Source organism: Pogona vitticeps, chromosome 1 (assembly GCF_051106095.1).
Source record: "Pogona vitticeps strain Pit_001003342236 chromosome 1, PviZW2.1, whole genome shotgun sequence".
Taxonomy (NCBI): Eukaryota; Metazoa; Chordata; class Lepidosauria; order Squamata; family Agamidae; genus Pogona; species Pogona vitticeps.
In genome coordinates, this window is record NC_135783.1 from 264,572,000 (window position 1) to 264,588,463 (window position 16,464).

General features: G+C 39.8%; 1 protein-coding gene across 3 annotated transcripts in view; it reads left to right on the forward strand.

Annotated features, from left to right (window-relative positions):
- Positions 1-14,530, forward strand: part of IPO7 (importin 7) — a 52,989-nt gene extending 38,459 nt beyond the window's left edge. For all 3 annotated transcript variants that reach the window (XM_020789902.3, XM_020789903.3, XM_078383927.1), the window contains exons 17-25: positions 2,920-2,986; positions 3,088-3,213; positions 3,359-3,456; positions 5,978-6,073; positions 6,710-6,930; positions 7,165-7,370; positions 7,843-8,040; positions 8,719-8,835; positions 12,401-14,530. In XM_020789902.3, the coding sequence (XP_020645561.1) occupies positions 2,920-2,986; positions 3,088-3,213; positions 3,359-3,456; positions 5,978-6,073; positions 6,710-6,930; positions 7,165-7,370; positions 7,843-8,040; positions 8,719-8,835; positions 12,401-12,498 (1,227 nt within the window). In that variant the 3' untranslated portion in view covers positions 12,499-14,530. The remainder of the gene's footprint in view (positions 1-2,919; positions 2,987-3,087; positions 3,214-3,358; positions 3,457-5,977; positions 6,074-6,709; positions 6,931-7,164; positions 7,371-7,842; positions 8,041-8,718; positions 8,836-12,400) is intronic.
- The last annotated feature ends 1,934 nt before the right edge of the window (positions 14,531-16,464 follow it).

Sequence of the window (16,464 nt, forward strand, 5' to 3'; positions counted from 1 at the left end):
AATATATAAGCAACTGTGAAAGGCACAAACTTAGAGTTCTGTTGGTATAACTCGAAAAGTCACCAGCAATATTTAATTTAAATTTCCTAGGGCTCCTTTTTATCCTGGGGAAGCCTTTGGGAACCTTAAGACAGAGGGAGGAACATTTAATAGTCAAAGTTTGTTGCTGGATTGCTGCTAGTGGGATTGGGACCCCCGCTAGTGATCTGGCACCTGTGTAGGCATCCTTCAGTTTCAAGAGACTATGGTATCGTGCTCTGTATGGAGGTCTTGGAACAGTGTCTTGTGTGGCTGAGAAGGCCAATTCGAGAGTGACAATCCCTTCCACACTGGAGACAAATCCAAACTGTCCCCTGTCCAGCTCCCTGGTTTTGCTTGTTTCGGGACTGCCTCTTTGCCTCGGTCTGCTGTACAAGTGTCTCTTCAAATTGGGAGAGGCCATGATGCACCGCCTGCCTGCAGGCTGAACGCTCAGACGTCAAGGTTTCCCATCTGTTGAGGTCCATTCCTAAGGCCTTCAGATCCCGCTTGCAAATGTCCTTGTAACGCAGCTGTGGTCTCCCTCGGGGGCGGCTTCCCTGCACTAATTCTCCATACAGGAGATCTTTTGGAATCCGACCATCAGCCATTCTCACGACGTGCCCAAGCCAACGTAGACGGCGCTGTTTCAATATTGTATACATGCTGAAAATTCCAGCTCATTCTAGGACTACTCTATTTGGAACTTTGTCCTGCCAGGTGATACCAGAAATGCGTCGGAGACAACGCATATGGAAGGTGTTCAGCTTCCTCTCCTGCCGTGCACAAAGGGTCCAGGACTCGCTGCAGTATAGGAGTGTGCTCAGGACACAGGCTCTATAGACCTGGATTTTGGTGTATGCCGTCAACTTCTTATTAAGCCATACTCTCTTTGTGAGTCTAGAGAACATGGTAGCTGCTTTCCCAATGCGTTTATCCAGCTCGACATCTAGGGAGAGAGTGTCAGAGATTGTTGAGCCAAGGTACACAAATTCATGAACAACCTCCAGTTCTTGCATGGAGATAGTAATAGAGGGAGGTGAGTCCACGCCCTGGCACATGACTTGTGTTTTCTTCAGGCTGATAGTTAGTCCAAAGTCTTGGCAGGCCTTGCTAAAATGATTTATGAGTTGTTGGAGGTCTTCAGCAGAGTGGGCAACAATGGCTGCATCATCAGCAAAGAGGAAGTCCCGCATGCATTTCATTTGGACTTTGGTCTTCGCTCTCAATCTAGTGAGATTAAAGAGCTTTCCATCTGATCTAGTCCGGAGATAGACACCTTCTGTTGCAGTTCCAAAGGCCTGCTTCAGCATGACAGCAAAGAAGATCCCAAACAGGGTTGGCGCAAGGACACAGCCTTGTTTTACTCTGCTTCGGATGTCAAAGGGATCTGATGTTGAGCCATCAAAAACTACAGTGCCCTTCATTTCCTCATGAAAGGACCTGATGATATTAAGGAGTTGAGGTGGACATCCAATCTTGGGAAGTATTTTAAAAAGTCCGTCCCTGCTAACCAAGTCAAAGGCCTTTGTGAGATCTATGAAGGCCACAAAGAGTGGCTGTTGTTGTTCCCTGCATTTCTCCTGCAGCTGTCGGAGGGAGAATACCATGTCAGTGGTGGATCTGTTAGCTCGAAAACCACACTGTGGTTCTGGATACACTCTGTCTGCAAGCACCTGAAGTCTCTTCAGCACAACACGGGCCAGCAGCTTCCCTACAACGCTGAGAAGAGAGATACCACGGTAGTTATTGCAGTCGCCCCTGTCGCCTTTGTTCTTATACAATGTGACGATGTATGCGTCCTTCATGTCCTGTGGTACTCCACCTTCTCTCCAGCAAAGAGAAAAGAGTTCATACAGCTCAGTGGTGATGATCTCTTTACAACACTTCAAAACTTCAACGGGGATGTTGTCCTTTCCAGGTGCCTTGCCAGAAGCAAGGGAATCCAAGGCTGCTTTTATTTCTGCTAAAGTTGGTTCACTGTCCAGCTCTTCCAAGAGAGGCAGGCACTCAATGTTATTTAGTGCCTCTTCCGTTACTACATTCTCTTTAGAATATAGCTCAGAGTAGTGCTGCACCCAGCGTTCCATCTGCTGTGCTCGGTCCTGGGTGATCATGCCTGTAGTAGACTTCAAGGGAGCAGATTTCTTCTGTATTGGACCTAAAGCCTGCTTGATACCATCATACATTCCCTTGATGTTACCTGTGTCCGCTGCTATCTGTATCTGAGAGCAGATGTGGCACCACATCTTTACTATTAAAGTCACCTCCTCCCTGTCATCCCAAAGTCCCCAAAGACTTCCCTAGGGTAAAAGTGGGCTGTGGGAAGTTTCAGAACCTGAAAGAGGTGGATAGGAAGCTTTCCATTAGTTTAAATTAAAGATTTCCAGTATCTGATCCAGGTTACACTGGCATAAATTTACACAAAGAGACTGTGTTACACTTTGTTTTAACACATCTAAGGACGCATACAAATATTTGGTATGGTCCTTATTGTTTTTGTTCCTATGGTACATTGTATGTTTATATTTATCCATGTGTTCTTAGATATACAGAAATCAGTGCACAGAACCAAGCCCAGTAATTATTCTGAAAGACAGCAGAGGTCCTGATCCTAAACAAATATGTGGAGAAGCATTTGATTCCTGTTTTTAAAAAAATCCCTTTGAGTTATTCAGTAAACTGACCCGAACACTTGGAACTCCAGAAGCTGCCTCTGACAAAATCTATACATGCAGCAGAAAAGCCAGATGTCTTAAAGTATGCAAGATCTTTGATCACCTAAGAACATTTTTTGGATGATGTTCTACATACCAAAACTAAGCACTTCATTTTTTAAAATAAGCTTTGAAGCCAAATTGTTAAACACGTTGTGTATTTTATTTAAACCGTCTTCTTTAGATTACCCAGCAGTTGGAAGGCATCTGTTTGCAAGTAATTGGAACAGTTTTGCAACAGCATGTTTTAGGTAAGATACCATTTTCTTTTCTTTTTCCAGATGTTATAATTCTGCACAAAGAGCTACTGATTTGATGAAGTCAAATTTAATGACATGTTACTGTCTTCCAGAATTCTATGAGGAAATTTTTTCCTTAGCTCACAGTCTGACCTGTCAGCAGGTTTCAGCACAGATGTGGCAACTTTTGCCTTTAGTCTTTGACGTATTTCAGCAGGATGGATTTGATTACTTTACAGGTGAGATTTATTATTATTATTACTTTACAGGGAGACAATATTGCAGAACTGGAATGATAATCCCTACTAGCATCTTGAAGTTTTCTTAATGGCCAGGAGGTTAAAGAATATATAATTCATTTTTATTATTCTTTTCAAATTACAGATATGATGCCACTGTTGCATAATTATGTAACTGTTGATACAGATACCCTCCTGTCTGACACCAAGTACTTAGAAATGATTTACAGTATGTGCAAAAAGGTAGGTAGTACACTATTTTAATTTTTATTTAGCCATCCTTGTCAAGATGATTAAATTGTGTAGATTTAACTTACACAGTACAGAACAAGAAAAAGGCGACTAGTGTTCTTTCTCATATTCTATCTCAATTCAAATCAGGTAGATCACAAAAACTAGCATATCAGCAAGGACCTAATTCTTGAGACCTATGAAGTTAATCTCCTCTTTTAAGCTGAAAAGAGAAATTATAATTAGAGATGGGGGTATTCGTATTTGTATATCCCCTCCACAGGTGAGATACGGATGGTCCGCTCACGATTCTGCTGCTGACACAAGCCTTCCTGTTGCTCCCTTGCTTGCGATGGATTACCCAATCCTGCCAGAAGGAGGGATGATGAGCCTCTCTGCCAGGTTGCAGAGTGGCTAATCCATTGTGAGCAACAGAGTGATAAGAAGGCTCAGTTGAGCTCGCGTCAGTGGTGGAATTGTGAGTGGACTGTCTGGCCCCATGGGACCAGACCCTCGTTATGTCCACGTGTGGGGGATATTCGTATACGAACACTAATACCCCCATCTCTAATTATAACTAAATAATAGTAATTTTATTTGTATGATCAACAGATCAAATGTTAATTAAATGAAACTACTAATAGGAACTGCATATCCAGCTGTTCGTGTTGGTTACTTTTAAATCTATGTATTTAATAAATTAAAAAATCCATAGACTGTAACCCTCAAATTGTTCCCCCTGTCTGTTCACGTATATAGGAAATAGAAAGTGAGTAATTAAATCCCCCTTGCCATAACCAGTCATGTGTATTCTGGCACCTAAGTGGATTCAGATCGGTGCATTCATGTGTGCATAATTTCTGTTCACATCTAGCAGTATAGTTCCTTTGCATTTTTTATTTGGGGATGTATTGATCTCACAATACCTTTAGCCAAAGAGTAACTCGAGATCATAATTCAAATCCAGTGGTGTTAAAAGACAGATTTGTAGCTTACTGGCTTCCAAACTCTCAAGCATGTGCAGTACATTTTAAAACTCTAGTTTAAATAATCTTTGTTTTCATGCTGTGTGGTATGTTTCTTTGAATGGATAGCTTTATCTTCAATCTACTCTGCAAGTAAAATTTTAAAATATAGTGGTGCCTCTCAAGAGGAAAATAATTCATTCCGCGAGTAGCACCGTCTTGTGAAAAGCGGTTTCCCATAGGAATCCATTGCAATGCATTCCTATGGGAAAACTCGCAAGACAAATTAATTATTTTCGTCTTGCGAGGCATTAGTCATGTGAAAAAATCATCTTGCGAAGCACGGCCATAGAAGAAGCCATCTTGCAAGTCACCAACACAATCACAAAACACTTTCGTCTTGCGGGTTTTTCACCCGGCAAGGCGTTCGCCTTGCGAGACACCACTGTATACAAAATCCTTTCTGAAAATTCATATTTTTCCAGAATGTATTGGTTAAATACTATGTTCTAAAACAAGTGTTTAAGCTGATCTCAATAATATACTGGTTTTCACTTCATTTGGTAATCTACACTTTCAGAAATTACTGTGCTAGAGCTGTGTTTTTATAGGAGGTAGCATAGTTCCTCCTTGCAGATGTAGGGATCTCCAGACTAGGCAAACCTTCGAACCTTGATGAAGGGCCCACTTCTTTCTTTTCACAATTGTGTGATGAGATACAACTGTAGGAGATAGAGAATGAATATCTGTATATATAAATATTTTTTTATATAGAGATATTTATTCTCCATCCCCTTCAGTTTCCCCCAAAATAAGACCTAACTTGAAAATAAGCCCTAGTATGATTTTTCAGGATGCTTGTAATATAAGCCCTACCCCCCAAATAAGCCCCAGTTAAGTGAAACCCCGCCTTCCACCATTGTGCAGCAACCAGTAGATGACATAACTAAAATAAAACATCCCGTGAAAATAAGCCCTAATGCATTTTTGAGCAAAAATTAATATAGGACCTTGTCTTATTTTTGGCGAAACACATCAGATTGCCTGTACTAGAAGAGAATTGTATTTTATATTCCTTTGATTTCATTGAAATTGCTAGAGGTTTTCTGTTTGTACTCATAATTTGCTGTGAGATAGGCAGGAACATTAATATTTGATCAGTTCTTTCTTTATTCATATCAGAGCTTTGCACAATTCAAAATCACGGGCACACGAAATATAGGCAACAACAAAAAATTAAAATATCAAGAGAGACTTAATTTTGACTAGAAGCAGTCAGAGCATTACTTGTAATTGCCTGCAAGCAGTAAATTGAATTTAACTGTATTTCTAAAAATGATGAACCCCATTAACTCCTTAACGGGCAAATTGAAACAGGAATTCAGATTGTTGGTATAAAATAATATTCAATAACTTTGTGCAAGTGATGTGTTCTAATTTGGCTTCATGTAGTATGCACTTAATACAAACATACAAGAGTCCATTTGAACAAAGTTATTTTATAAAAATAAAAAAAATGCTACTGAATGTACAGGACTGAATATTGGTATCTATATGATCTTTCTTAGGTACTTACAGGTGTAGCAGGAGAAGATGCAGAATGTCACGCAGCAAAGCTTTTAGAGGTGATCATTCTACAGTGTAAAGGCCGTGGCATTGATCAGGTAAGAATAAACTTCTGAATAATTCTACCGTTTTTTTAATGAAGAGTAAGTGGTTAAGACAATACAAACATAATCAGAAGTATATGAGTTGTTAATGAAGTGAAAATTCATATGGTTGAGATCATTGCATTCTTAGTTACGTAGTATTTTTGTGAGTGTGCTGTAGATGGCCACTTACAAATCTCATAAATAAACCTTTTGCCTATAGATAGTCACTTATTGCTCTGGAGTTTAATTAGTTATGCCTCTAATAGCAGTAGGGCAGCTGCATGTGGATGCCGGTTGTATATCTTCAAGCAACCTGATGTCTGGCAAAGTGAACACAGACAGTTCCATCACCCTTTCTCTCCATGGTCCTATCATCCCTCCTTCACCTGCTGTACAGTACATCAAGCTTTCTGCTTATCACAGTTGCTAAGGGGTATGTGGATGAAGGGATTAGATAAAAAGTAGATTGCAGGAACTGTACCTTCCTTGTTCCATTGGAGAGCTTAAAAGACGCTTAGGGTACTTGGATTTCAATCCAAGTGTATCAAAATATCACCTTATGATGTCACTATAGCTGTATTGATGTTTTTAAATACTGTCATTGTATATTATAACACTAACCATGAGATATTTTCCCCATCCATTCAGTGTATACCTTTATTTGTGGAAGCTGCTTTAGAGAGGTTGACCAGAGAAGTTAAAACAAGTGAATTGAGAACAATGTGCCTCCAGGTTGCCATAGCTGCTCTGTACTACAATCCACATCTACTTCTGAATACTTTGGAAAATCTTCGTTTCCCCAATAATGTGGAACCAGTTACAAATCACTTCATTACACAATGGCTTAATGATGTAGACTGTTTCTTGGGGTAAGTTGTGTGTCTCTTGTTGTCACTGGTCCACTGGCACAAGTCCCATTCATCCTTTAATGTGTATCCTTTCCATCTAACTGTTCCTTGCAATGTGCTATATTGTGATTGGAGAAAGTGAAACACACTGTTGTTGGGCATATAGACCCTCTTTACCCATGCATTTCTCGACCATGTCTTTCTTGTTCCTGAAGTTAACAATAACATAATGTGAAATTTGCATTTCTATTTCAGACTTCATGACAGAAAAATGTGTGTACTAGGCTTGTGTGCTCTCATTGAACTGGAGCAAATACCACAAGTTTTAAATCAGGTTTCAAGCCAAATCCTGCCAGCTTTCATCCTTCTATTTAATGGCTTGAAAAGAGCATATGCTTGCCATGCTGAACATGAAAATGAAAGTGATGATGATGAGGAAGCAGAGGAAGATGAGGAAGCAGGTAAAGCATAGATTTTTTTCACAGCTTTTGAGTGGTATTTCACATGCTTTTCTTTGAATTTCTAGTGCTGAATTGTTTTTCCATTTTCCTTTGCTTATTTATCTTCATACTATATAGCTTCTCTTTGAGATGGGCTTCAATTGTACATAGTAATCTAGTCTGTTCCGTTTTTTTCATATAGTAGTTTCCTTCCTGTATTAAATATTTCCAACTGCTTTTTCATTTTATATCTTTCGACTGTTTTATCTGAGTGTTCCCATTTAGACTTTTTGTCTTTCCACATTGCTTCCATTTCTCATTTGTAAACTATATAGTGCAGATTGACTAGATTTGCACTTTACTATATAGACATGTAAATTGCCCAGGCCTGAGAGAAAAATAGGGAAATTGTAATTAATTTCCCTGTTGTGATAATCAACAGAAAATAGCACAGCCTTTGCTGACATCACTCTGATCCTGCATGTTCTTACAGAGGAGCTTGGGAGTGATGAAGATGATATTGATGAAGATGGACAAGAATACTTAGAGATTTTGGCAAAGCAGGCTGGAGAAGATGAGGACTGGGAAGAAGATGATGCTGAGGAGACAGCTTTAGAGGGATATTCAACAATTATTGATGATGAAGATAATCCCGTTGATGAATACCAGATATTTAAAGCAATTTTTCAGAGTAAGGACAATTGTAACATGCACCATAGACCTGTGCTAACTCTTTTGTCTGATGTGTTGAAAAACGAGTAATAAGATGTCTTGTATTGAAGGACATGCAGGTAGTAACTATGCGGTGTTGATTAGGCGTGCAGTGGAGTACTATAAAATACAGGATGGAGAGCTATGGTTATAAACTCCATCCAAAGCATTCAGTAAGTTGGTGTCTGCATCAATTTTCTTTGATAGAGATGTGTTGCATAAGTGGTTGGTTATTCCAGCTAGAGCTACTACATCTTCTTGTCTTGCAAATTCTACTTAGTAATATCTGATTATAATTGTCTTATGGACTCCCCAGGTTGTAAGAGAATGTTCAGAAATGCATATCATTTTTGTGGGAAAAGAAACAATATTGGAGAAGGGGGAAAACAATCTACCATTTTTGAGAAGCAAATCATTATAATCGCTAATTAATTTTTTTTTTCATCCATTCATTCTCTTGGAGTGTTGTTTAAAATTGTCTGAATTAAACGTCAGGAGCTGAAAACAAGCAATTTTGCAAAACCATGATCTGATGCTGCAAAAATTAATAGACTATAGTCATATGCATTTCTAAAACCCATAAATTGTGCCTATCTTGAATGTGCATCTCCTGATGCTAAAAAGTTTTCAATTGCTTTCACATCTGTTTGTTTCATAGCAATTCAGAACCGTAACCCTGCATGGTATCAAACTTTGACACGGGGTCTTAATGAAGAACAAAGAAAACAGTTGCAGGACATAGCAACTTTAGCAGACCAGCGAAGAGCAGCCCATGGTATACATTTTCTTACTAACTTTTATTATTAGTTACTGTGTTTGCCATGTCGTGTTGTGGTTGAAATGGTGGTGGTAAGACCAGTCTGAGTTCTCATCAGAACTAAGCAAATTCAAATTAGTACTCCAATTTAGAGCCATTCACAAAATAAATTATATCAAATCTAAAAATCTAAAGACTAGTAAGGGGAAGACTGATTAGCTACAATGGATTTAATTAAATCATGGTAAGGTAAAGGTTCCCCTTGACATTTAGTGCGATAATGTCCGACTCTAGGGCGTGGTGCCTGCCCCTGCCACCCCTCCCGACCCCAGCAAAGCGCCGCTTTCAAAAGACTCCCGGGGCTTGTTCAGCAGTGGAAGAACACCCAGGAGGCTTCTGAAAACCGCGCTTTGCCTGCAGGCGGGGCGGGGGGGGCAGGCCTACCCCTGCCACCCACCCCCACCCCGGCAAAGCACAGCTTTCAGAGGCATCCCCGGTGCATTTCCACTGTCTGTTTACCTGCTGGGCAAACCTGGGGAAGCTTAACCCAGCGCCAGTCAGCTGTGAGGCGGGGAGAGGGAGGGGCTGGAGCGGAGAAGAGCAGAAAATGGCTGCTGGCTCCCTGCTGGGTGCCGGCTCTGAGCTGTTTAGTGCTCTTTTTCCTGCTGCTCTGAAGCTACCAAGGGAGTGTGAGGAGCCTGGCTCAGTCTACAATCTACAGGGAAGTGATTTATTTTATTTATTTATTTTGTTTTGGACTTTTTTCCATAGGAACGCGTTAATTAAATTTCAATGCATTCCTATGGAAAACCATGCCTCGCAAGACGACATTTTCGTTAGACGGCATTAACCATGGAATGGATTAATGTTGTCTTGCGAGGCACCACTGTACATGCTTTTGAACTGCTAGGTTGGCAGGAGCTGGGACAAGCGGCAGGTGCTCACTCCATTGCGTGGATTCGATCTTACGACTGCTGGTCTTCTGACCCTGCAGCACAGAGGCTTCTGCGGTTTAACCCGTAGTGCCACCATGTCTCTCTCTAAATCATGGTAGACTGGATTAATATTTTGTAAATATAATTGACATCAACTACATAATTGCATAAATGTTCTGGTTGCAGTAAACTGACATTGCTTCCCTTCATTGCATTTCAGCACAGATTGTTTCTCCATAGATTGATGGTTCCCATCCTTGGGTTTCCAGATGTTTTTGGACTACAACTCCCAGAAATCCAGTACAGCTTCTTGGAATTTTAGTCCAAAAACATCTGGGAACTCAAGGTTGAGAACCACTGCTATGGAGGGATGTTGATGGAATACATTCCTCTGAAATAGCAAGCAGCTAATGCTATCCATTTACACTGAAGTAGTTCTGAATTTTATGGAAAAAAAAAGCTATAGCTTAACTTTGTATTCCCCTTTATTGGGAAGTTGTGAGATCTGCTGCTGGTTTGGGAGTGGTGAAAATATGCATATATGAAGAATGAGGGTGGCAGGTGTCACAGATTTCTGTCCCTAGAGTTAACCTTTGTGGCTGAAATCTGTATGCAGATTTTCCTCAAAGCAACCTGACCAATATTCTTATGCAGGGGGTCTCGACTTACGAACGACCCTACTTGCGAACAGTTCAACTTACGAACCCGCCCTATAGGGAAAATAAGGACTCGACATATGAACTTCCCTCGAGTTACGAACAGGGAAAAAAGTGCCCCCTTCCTCCCCTTAGAGGCTTCTGGAGGGGAAAAAAGGGTCAGAAACTTTAAAATAAATACAAGAAAGTCACTTACCAGGCCTTGGTAGCCCCAAACAGCAGGAAAAAGAAAAGGAAACAACTAAAAGCCCACACCAGAAGGGAGCCTGGCAGCCATTTTGTTCTTTTCCCCTGCTCCTGCACCCTCCTCTCCCCGCCTATCAGCTCATCAGCTGGCTCTGAAGAGCCTTGGGGAGGCTTCCTCAGCACCTAAAAAGCCTGCCTGTGTGTCTTTGTGCTGAAAAAATCAGCACAACATGCTTTAAAACATGATTTAAAATTGGCTTCAGTGAAAAAAAAAAGATTTCTAAACTGCTTTGCAAACTGTTCCCTGCCTTCCTCCTCGTTTCCTGAACCTAAGGGGAAAAAAAGAAAAAATATTCCCCTCTAGTGGCAGAAGGCAGAATAGCAGCTTCCTATTAGTTTCTATGGACGGAAAAGAGCAGATACAGATTAAATGGTTTTTCAATGCATTCCTATGGGAAATGCAGATTCGACCTACAAACTTTTCGACCCAAGAACCACCTTCCAATACGGATTAAGTTCGTAAGTCGAGACCGCACTGTATATTACCCAGCAGAACAGCAATTAATCTAAGGAATTGAATGCAGTAATTTCCTAGTAAATTTATCATTAGTAGTATATGGTTGTGAAGGGACATGGTGGCGCTGCGGGCTAAACCGCAGAAGCCTGCGCTGCAGGGTCAGAAGACCAAGCAGTCGTAAGATTGAATCCACGCGACGGAGTGAGCACCCGTCGCTTGTCTCAGCTCCCGCCAACCTAGCGGTTCAAAAGCATGCAAATGCAAGTAGATAAATAGGGACCACTTCGGTGGGAAGGTAACAGCGTTCCATGTCTAAGTCGCACTGGCCATGTGACCACGGAAGATTGTCTTCAGACAAACGCTGGCTCTATGGCTTGGAAACGGGTATGAGCACCGCCTCCTAGGGTCGAACACGATTGGACAAAAATTGTCAAGGGAACCTTTACCTTTACCTTTACCTAGTATATGGTTGTGGAGCTACCCCTTCTCAGTTTTTTATTTGAACCGCCTTTTATTATTATTATTATTATTATTATTATTATTATTATTATTATTATTATTATTATTATTATTATTATTATTATTATTATTATTATTATTATTATTATTATTTTATTATTATTTTATTATTTTATTATTTTATTATTATTTTATTATTATTTTATTTATGTTATTTAATTGCCACAGTTCAGTAACCGTAGCATTCCTGAGACCTCTGCTTATTGCTTAAAAGCCTTCCTGAAAAGGTCTTTTGCTTGACGACAGATAGATAAGAGGGAGAGAACCAACCTACCTTCTCAGGACAGTGCATTCCATGTTGATTGGATGCAGCAGATTTTATTTTTATCTTCCATGTTTTGCGATACTTTACATTTTAAAGTACTGTATGGAGATTTGAGAAATAAGGTGATACAGTGGACCCTTGACTTACAGACGGCTTGACTTACAGACTTTTTGAGTTACAGACTTCTCTGGCCGCAAAATTTAGGTTTGACTTACAGACTGAGATTTGACTTACAGACCAGAAAAAAACCAAAATGGAACAAAAACGGCCTGTTACGGGATTAATCGGTTTTCAGTGCACTGTAGGTCAATGGAGACTTGACCTACAGACTTTTTGACTTGAGAACCGCCTTCCAATACGGATTAAGTTCTCAAGTCAAGACCCCACTGTATTGCAGAGTGTTGGTTTATTTAAAAAATGAACTTTTTTGGTAAGATATAAAAATTTCATGCAAGCTCTATGGATATGGTTTGTAACATTCTCATTATCTTACTTTCTTTTTCAGAATCCAAAATGATTGAAAAGCATGGGGGATATAAATTCAATGCTCCAGTTGTGCCAAGTTCATTCAATTTTGGTGGTCCAGCTCCAGGAATGAATTGAAGTATCACTACTTTTCCTCCTGCTGTGTGATTGTAGTGAAGAGCTTGTGTTCCTCCCAATATAGTGGTTCCAGAACTGGTTCATGTTATCTACAGCTCACTCTAAATGAATTGGTAGACTGAACATTTTTAAAAGAAAAACCAACCCAGAAAGTGGGACTTGATCATGCAACCTAAAACTGGAAAGAAGGTTTTATGAAGATAGGAAGAACCTGACACTTGAGCTTCAAATGACACACTGTGGAAATCAGAAATCAAGAGGGAATGTCATGAAGGCAGCTCCCTTCCTGTGACGAAAAAAGGCATTGGCTGCAGGACTCTTGGAAAGGTCTCATTTACAGTGCAAAAGCTAGAAGGCCAATTTAATTTTTACACCTGTGGGACTGATTATTTGCCCAATTTTCCCCCTTCCCCTTCTCCCTGCTGGGTATCTGTTCCTCAAATGTACATAAAGATAATTGGATAGCCTTACTTAACACTTCCATCATTTCCATTTATCAAGGTTGTTCATATGTAGAATATTGGACACTTATCGTAGCACTACATAACTGATTAAATCTGTAAATGATTTAGCACTTTCATATTGAAACAAGCCTGCTAGCCTATGTACAAAAATAGCAAAATGTTTGTTTATTAAAAAAAGGGATGTTCTGGGGAAAATTTCAAGTTATTAATTTAAAACTAGCGGTTTTGTACCTGGTGACTTTATGGTGCGGTCACCACTGGTTGTGACTTGAATTTGGTTATGTAAAAGGGGGTTAGTGGTATTTCATTGCTGCTAAAAAGAAAAAAAAATGGCAACACCTTCTGTGTCCTGTTCTTTCCTTAAAGCTGTCAGTATACAAGTGGAAAATGGATACAGAAACCTTCATGTTTGAGGTGGGAGTTCATTTTCTCAGCAGCATGTGAAATCTGATATGAAGTTCTGCTTTTACAGGAGTGTTTTTTGAAGTGTGGTGAAACATCTACATAAGCAGTCTCCTAAAAAATAATTTGGCTAGCTTGGGTTAGATCTGATTGAGGTTTTATTCCCATATTTGGGAATATGGTTATTTTTATCTTGTTATTCCTTTTCCAGCACCTGGGTAGTTTTTAATACCTTCTCCCCTCTCCCCACTTTGAGATATCCAGAGGTTCACATTCATTTGCCTGATCAAGCGAAGACAGTGACCCAGTTCAGATGATCATTTCAGTTTAAACAACCAAAGTGTGACCTACTCTTTTGCCCACAAATGCAGCCCCTTGCACAAGACACAGACCAGGAAGTATTTGCTGAACTATCGATCCCTCTTTGTGAGAACTTGGGAACTTTTAGTTACCTGCTTTGGAGCAAAACAAAAACCTAAGTGACTGTTGTGGAGATCCAAGGCTCTGTATCCCCACAAAATCTGAGTTCTTTCAAAGCTGGTTAACTAATTTCCAGGTTTCTACAAAACAGTATACAGTATGGTTAAGTTACATGGCATATCTGTGTTTTCTGCTAAGGTGTTGTGTGCACAGGCAAAAGGCTTATTGGAATCCTGGCTTAGTAAAGAGCTTATTGATCATTTGAATTTGCCTTCAGGGTTACCAAGTCCCATTTCTGAAGTAATCATTCTTTTTCCTTTGTTTTCTTGCCTCCAGGTGGTATACTAGCTAGTATTTTAACTAGAAAGGCAACAAACTCCTCCCTACTGGGACCACTATTAGAATGAGTAAGAAGCCTACGTCAAAATGATGGAATAGGACTTCGTACCCCATCCATTAAATAAATATGAAAAGTAATCTTAAATGCAGAATTTCTTTTTTTTTTTTTCCCCTTGCCTTGATCACGGGTGTCAAATCTTTTAAGTAAAATGTTTCTTTCTCCTGTTTTTATATTCAGTGTCATCTGCTGTTACATCTGGTATTGAACAAGCTATCTTAATTTAATTGTAAGCCTCCAAAACTTTAAAGGCAGGTTGAAAATTGAACTGAATTTATATCTATAAAAATGAAACTGAAATGAACATATATATATAATGATATTCAAAAATGCAGTCTTCAGAAAACCAGTTTGTGTGATGTGTGTTTGTTTTTATATGTATCAATTCTGGGGGTGCTTGGAATGTACAGTTCCCAATAGAATACCTACCTCTCACTTGTCTGAAGGCAGACCAAGGGCTACCCCTTTCCAATTATGCTTTATTTCCAACTCCAGTCTTCACACAAATGTAGATTTGAAAAGAGGCAGGATAATGTGACACTCTAGATGCTTAGGAGCACCTTCCATTTATCCATCGACTTTTCCATTCAGGTTCTGGGCAGACTAGCAAAATAAACTTGGATTCCTGAACCTATACTATAAACTCTGTTGCTGTTCTGTCTTTTAAGTTTATTATTTAATTGCCTACACATTTTTACAGCTGCTTATCTATTACAGCAGGACCCCCTTATTTGTGAGATCAGTATCCACTGATTCACGTATCCAGTCTGAAAATATTCATAATATTAAGAGAAAAATCCTACAAATCTATATTTCTAAAGATAAAGTTACCCAAACTGGCTACTGCAGGGAGCCTTAGACCATGCTATGTACAGTGGTGCCCCGCATAGCTACGATAATCCGTTCCAGAAAAATCGTCGCTATGTGGATTCGTCGCTATACGGAACAAAAACGCCCATAGGAATGCATTAAAACACGTTTAATACGTTCCTGTGACCTGTAAACTCACCGTTATGTGAAAATCCTCCACACGGCCGCCATTTCCGCTGCCTGGTAAGCAAGGAATGGGCGCGAAAACACAGTGGGCGGCCATTTTGGAACCGCTGATCAGCTGTTCCAAAAACATCGCTATGCGAAAATCGGTAAGCGAAACAGCTTACCGATCATCGCTAAGTGATTTTTTACTACCTAAATATCACAAAAAAGCCATCACTATGCGGATTCATCGTTAAACGGGGCGCCCATTATGCAGGGCACCACTGTATAGTGTTCACTATTAAAATATAATTGCATTTTTCTGCACCTGTGGGAAAGGCTTGGAACCAATCCCCCATGGATATGGAGGTCCTACTGTTTTAGATGTTCTGTTGTCCTTCAGACATTTGCAGTTAAGAGTATTCAGAGCAAAAATGGGCAGCTTGGATTGCTCAATAGAATGCGTCTCATTTAATTGAGTCAAAAAGACTAGCAACCGAGACTAGGAACAGTAATTTCCTTTTCTTTAGTATCTCATGTATAAGTGTAAAGTTTACATTGCAAAATTAAATGATATAATTGGTCATTTGGAATAAATTGTAGAGTAAAATTGACTAAATCAGTTTTTAAATATTTCGCCAAGATTTAGTAAATTCTTTGCTTTTGTAAGTACTTTAGGAAAACACCAGTCATTTACCCATTCGTTCCTGCTGCTGTCATTATTTATTTATCTAATTTATATCCCACTCCTGTTAGTGCCAAGGCACTAATCTGGGCAGTTACAAGACCTATAATACAAAACAAAAAAAAATCAGGAAAAAACATTAAAAACAACTACAATTAACCTTTAAAAACAGATGGCACATAGCAGTCATATAAAACCAGAAGAGACGAAAGGAGGGGAAATGGTCATCAGGTAGGGTTGGTGTGGAAAACCTCCCTGAAAAGCAACATCTTTAATTGCCTCCTAAATATCAACATGGAGGGGGCTAGGTGGAGCTCCTCCAGAAGCTGGTTCCATAAGTTGGAGCTACCACAAAGAAGGCCCTACTAGAGGATTTATGGGCTTCCCTCGGGGTGGCCTGGAGGAGCCTTGACTGGGATGATCTTTTGGGTTGGGCGGATGATATTAAAGAAAGATGTTTCAACAAGTACATAATACATACATATGACATGGTCTGTGGTGATTGTGCTGAAAACTGTAATAAGTAGCAAGCCTTAGGATAAGGGTCTTATACCAATTTCAAGTAATGCCGCTTAAGTTTGGTTTCACATGTGTCGTGTAAAGTGGCTGCCTTCTGAGTCCTA